The sequence below is a fragment of the Chlorella variabilis genome (genome assembly GCF_000147415.1).
Source record: "Chlorella variabilis unplaced genomic scaffold CHLNCscaffold_5, whole genome shotgun sequence".
In the NCBI taxonomy this organism is placed as follows: Eukaryota; Viridiplantae; Chlorophyta; class Trebouxiophyceae; order Chlorellales; family Chlorellaceae; genus Chlorella; species Chlorella variabilis.
In genome coordinates, this window is record NW_005435083.1 from 2,029,361 (window position 1) to 2,034,334 (window position 4,974).

Below are 4,974 nucleotides of genomic sequence, written 5' to 3' on the forward strand. Positions count from 1 at the left end.
GGGAGGTAAGCCAGGGGTTGGTGGGTAGGGCGTGCCCGCCGCTCCATCAGAGGCAGCGCGCCGGACTCACCGTGGCCGTGCCCGCCCTCATCTCCTGAGTCAGCTTGGTCTTCCTGTTGTGGAAATCGAAGTACTTCCCAATGAACTGCGGCAGGGGCAGGGGCAGGGCTCGGGCGGCTCCGCTACCGGCTTCTGGCAGCGGCGGTGGTGCCGGCGCTGCAGGGCACATCCTTCGGGCTGCCCTACGGGAGACCCGCGGGACCCTCCACATCGCGCGCTGTCTCTCACTGACGTTGTGGGCCGCCCAATGGTTGAGCTTGTGCGAAAGCTTTTCCATGGCTCTTGCTTCGCAGATGCAAAGGCTATTGGCTTGCTGGTAGTTGTGTCGGATGTGCTCGGCTGAAACCCTCAGGCGCCCTGGCGACTGGAAGCGTTTGGGGTCACCCTGCCCTAGGTCCTAGTCCGAGTGCCCTGGCTGGACGAGTGCGCCTGCTGCAGCAATGGGAAGTCAGCCAAGGCCTCTCAAGTGCGTGTGCACTATTGAGGGCTCGGCACGTGGCTGCAGCGGGTGTGCCCTCCGGATCGCGGCCAGGTGGCCACCATGAACCAGGTGGATGGGTGCCTACATGGCCTGTCAACACCATGACATTGGCAGGACTACCACATGAGTTTAGCAGCATGGGGGGCGGCCCTGGCGCCGCCTGAGCGCCTTGCAGCTCGCCGCCGCTTTGCCCGCCCGCCAGCTGGAGGTAAACTGTAAACTGCGCGGAAGGCGCATGCAATGGTACCCTTCAACGCACACAACAGAACTGCTTGCGGAAGGATCCGCTCAGAAGGCTTGAGCCGCTGCCGCAGCGGCACCGCCAGCTCCACATCCGTCGGCGCTGGGACACACACGTCGGTGCCGCTGCGCCCCTGCTACACACTGTCGCATACCACCGCCTCTGACGTAAAATTACAGGGTGGGCCAACAGTGCGGCGCCTTGCAGCGCGCACAGCACACGTGTACATTGGTGGCTGTGCGGCTCCTCACTGCCCTCCGTCGTATTGCATGAGCAGGGTGGCCGCCACGCCGGCCGCCGCCACCGCCGCCGCGCCCACGAGGTAGCCGCTCCACTGCACCGCCTGCCCCCGCAGTGCTTGGCCGCCCGCCAGCGCAGCCGCAGCCCCGCCCGCCTGCTCCCCAGGGCCCGCCGCCGCTGCCTGCTGCCCGCCTGCTCCCTGCTCCCCTCCCTGCTGCTGCTGCCGGGCCGCCGCCGCCGCCGCCGCCTCCGCCTGCTGCTTGTCGTGCCGCTCCACCCACTCTGGGAACAGCTTGCGGAAGGTTGGGTTGCGCACGTTGTAGGCCAGAGACTCCCGCGCAAACCGCCGCTTCTCCGGCTGCGTGCTGCTGATGGCGCCTGCAGAGCACACGGCAGCGCAGTGCATATGGGGTCGGAGGCCGCGCATGGCACATGTCGACCCAACTTGGCATAACAAAGGCAGCCTGCTGGCCCTGGGGTGGCGGCCGCCAGGAGGCACCCGCACCCGTGGTGTGCTGACTCTCCAGCATGAAGCTCAGCAGCCCAGTCAGAATGGTGCTGACGCTCCACACTGCACGGCGGGGCGAGGTGGCAGGCACAGGCGTCAGAGGCGACCAGCTTTGACTGGATGCATGCTGCCAACACCTGAAGAGCTCCGCCAGCAACACATGCAGCAGCACATGCACATCAAGCACATACTCACAGGGGTTCCAGCTCTCGGGATGGAAGCTGCTCATGCTGCAGCAGACAGCAGCGAAAGGAAGGCCAGCGGTGAGTGTCAGCCGGGGGATGCTCAACTGCCTAGCTGGCTTGCGCCAGTCGCCAATCCGCCCGCCGCACCCGCCCGCCGCACCTGAGGCAAAGCTTGGTGTTGGTGGCGAAGCGGCCGTTGGGCGTCAGCATAACTATGGAGGGCGGCTTGAAAGGATACTCTGGCGGGAAGGTCACCTTGCCTGCAGGAGGAGGGCGGGAGGCCAAGAGCGAGAGCGAAGCGAGCACGCTCAGGGGAGGGCAAGAGCGACTTCACCACACGGGCCCCGCATGGCATGCAGCTACCCACGGCTCGGTGGCATGCACGGGTGGAGTGGCTGAGGGGCATGGCTGTCCTCCTGCGGCGCTATGCCACCACTACACCGCTACTGCCGCCCACCCACCCCCTCCCCCCGGTCGGACTTGCCGTGGTAGCAGCCGCCCTCAAAGTCGGACCCCTTTGGGCCCTCCAGCAGATAGTGCCAGTCCAGGAGGTTGTTGGGTGCTGGGTGCGCAGTGATCTGCGGCGCCGGGTCCTGCAGGCACACCAGCACGCGGCGCACGACTCCACCAGAATGTGTGTTGTGCTGGCCAGAAGCGGCAGGGCCTCGCATTTGCTGCACCGACAAGAGCCACTGCTTCCCTGCTCCCCTACCTTGAGGATGGCCTTGTACTCTTTCTGTAGTCGGTTGATGCATGCCTTGGTGCCCATGATGGCTGCAGTAACACAGCACAAAGGGGGCGCGTCTCTGCAGGAGGCGGAGACCTGCGGGGCCGCCACCAGCGCCGCCGCCGCCGCTACACGCAGGCGGCTGTGGGCGGGCTGTAGAGCAGGGCCTGATGCAGGGCGTGTGCATTGGTTGGCCCTGGTACCTGCTGGCGGGCTAGCTGGGCGTGTGAAGGGAGAGCGACGACTGCTCGCTTGTCGGAGGCCGTCAGGAGGCTGCTGGTGATGGCCTACAGAGCGTGCACACAGGTCGGATGATCAGAAGGAGGGAGAACAGCGCCCGTGTCGAGAGGGGTTCCTCTCCACGCGGGCAGGCTCCGCATGCTAAGCAGGCGATGCCATTCCTAGCTTGTTGAGCATTAGATGGCCTGCTGTTCTCATCTATATATTTTCTGGATCCAGCCAGGGGCCTGCATGGCCACTTCCCGCACCTCCAGTTGACGTGCTGGTCGCCACAAGGCCAGCCAGCCGGCGCCATGCAGGTAGCAATGACCAGGGCGATCGATGCAGCCGCCACGGAGCCGCTGCTGCCTGCCCGGCTGTCTAGTGGGCGCGGCGGCAGCAGCGGCGGCGGCGGCGGCGGCGGCACCACCGCCAGACGAGGCGAGGTCCAAGTCAAGCCGGCCCCAGCCACCTCCAACCTTCACTTCCTGCGTCGCTTCCGAGCGCTGCTGCGGCTGCTGCGCCCCTACCCGGCGCTCATCCTCTCGCTGCTGGCCGTGGCAGAGGCGGTCGTAGTGGCAGAAGGTGCGCCTGCTCCTGCCGCCGCCGCGGCTGGCTGCCCCCAAACCACGCCACAGAGGGCAGGCTACTTGGCTCCCGCCTCTTGCGTGCAGTGGGCAAGGTGGCGGGCTCTTTCTACCTGATTGTGGTGGATGGCCAGCCCTCCAAGTTTGCAGCAGCCATGCTGCACGCGGCGGCGCTGTACGCAGCCTCCACCGCCCTCTACGCCGCCGCCACCTGGGTGACAGGTGGGCGCTGATTGCTCTTGCGCGGCAGGAAAATAGGCAGGGGGTGGGGCATGTCTTGCAGGCCAGATGCGCCTGCCCCGCCATTGCGTGGACAACAGGCCTGCTGGCTGTGCTTGCTTGGCGCAGAGAACTTGGCTCTGCACTGGCGGCAGCGCCTCACCGCCCACCTGCACCACTGCTACTGCCACCACCAGCACGCCTACTATCGCCTGCAGCAGGGCCAGGCCCAGCAGGCGGCGCCGGGGCAGGAGCCGCACCCGGCGCAGCAGCCGGCGTGGGGCCAGGAGGCTCACCAGGATGGGCACCAGCAGCAGGATGCCGGCAACAAGCAGCGGCAGAGCGGGCAGGGGCAGCAGCAGGTTGACAACCCAGACCAGCGCATCGCCTCTGACGCCGGGGAGCTGTGCGAGTGCCTGTCGGCGGTGGCGCGGGTGGCGGCGGCCGCACCCTTCAAGCTTCTGTACTACAGGTGCGGGGCACTGATGTGGGCAGGGCTGGCGCCGTGAAGCAGCATGTGGGCTGGGGAGCCAGCGAGCTGCATGCTGCGAGACGACCATTCACATGCCCACCTAGGATGGCCACACGCCTCTGCCGTCACGCGCGCCCCGCGCCCCTGCTGCCTGTGCAGCTGGCTGACGGGAGGCTACCTGGGCTGGCGTGGCCTGGCCGCTGTCTACGCCTTCTTCTGGCTGGCGGCGGTGGTGCAGCGGTGAGCTGTGCGGCTGCCACGCTGCTGCTTCTCAACACCGCCATGCAAGCAGCAGCTCCAGTACCAGCTTCCCTGCACCTAGGCCTGGTACTCCTGCTGAGTGTGCAGGCTGGCGGTTTCGCCGGTGGCGCGCCTGGTCTTTGCTCAGGAGCGGCGGGAGGGCGACCTGCGGTATGCGCACGTGCGCCTGCGGCAGTACGCTGCTGAGGTGGCGCAGTACCGCGCCGCGCACGCTGAGCGGCGCCACCTGGATGCCACGCTGGCGGCGGCACTTTCCAACCAGGCGAGTGGTGGCGGGGTGCACACAGGTGCCAAGCTGCTGCGACCCTAGCGCCGTCTGCCAGCTCAGTGGGGCAGCTAAGCGGGCTTGCGGGCTTGATGTTTTGTGGAGAAGCTGCCAGCAGCAGTCTCGTGCCGAGCCCCGACCCCTGCACCGCTGCCCCACCCTCCCCGCTGTCCTGCCGCAGCGGCTGCTGGTGAGCTGGCGCGCTGCGCTGGCCGGGGCCACCCGCGCCGTCGACTATGCCGGAGCCATGCTCAACTACTGTGTGGTGGGGGCGGCCGTGTTTGCGGGTGAGGGGCAGGATAGGTCGGCCACTGGTTGCGGTGGCGGTGATGTGTGATGTGTGCAGCCACTGTGGGCCGGGCGCTGCCGAGGCAGCGCATCGGCATGCACCTTTTTGCCTGCATGCACCCGGGCCCACCCCCGCGCCTGCTCGCCCTGCTGCAGGCATGGTGGGTGGCGGCGGCGACAGCGGCAGGCTGGCCCAGTTTGTCAGCAACGCCTCCTTTGCC

General features: G+C 67.4%; 2 protein-coding genes across 2 annotated transcripts in view; one reads left to right on the plus strand and one right to left on the minus strand.

Moving 5' to 3' along the window:
• Positions 1–1,275: 1,275 nt before the first annotated feature.
• CHLNCDRAFT_12197 (hypothetical protein) lies at positions 1,276–2,484 on the minus strand (the record flags this gene model as incomplete). Its single annotated transcript, XM_005849880.1, has 6 exons — positions 1,276–1,400; positions 1,528–1,593; positions 1,726–1,760; positions 1,876–1,970; positions 2,177–2,308; positions 2,428–2,484. Coding segments are annotated over 6 exons (510 nt in total), but the record flags the coding sequence as incomplete, so codon positions are not given.
• Positions 2,485–2,987: 503 nt separating this feature from the next.
• CHLNCDRAFT_51158 (hypothetical protein) overlaps positions 2,988–4,974 on the plus strand; it is a gene marked incomplete at both ends in the record, with an annotated part of 5,166 nt that continues 3,179 nt past the window's right edge. Inside the window, 7 exons of the mRNA XM_005849631.1 lie at positions 2,988–3,246; positions 3,336–3,470; positions 3,597–3,939; positions 4,099–4,179; positions 4,288–4,477; positions 4,647–4,752; positions 4,910–4,914. Coding sequence (XP_005849693.1) covers positions 2,988–3,246; positions 3,336–3,470; positions 3,597–3,939; positions 4,099–4,179; positions 4,288–4,477; positions 4,647–4,752; positions 4,910–4,914 — 1,119 coding nt within the window. The remainder of the gene's footprint in view (positions 3,247–3,335; positions 3,471–3,596; positions 3,940–4,098; positions 4,180–4,287; positions 4,478–4,646; positions 4,753–4,909; positions 4,915–4,974) is intronic.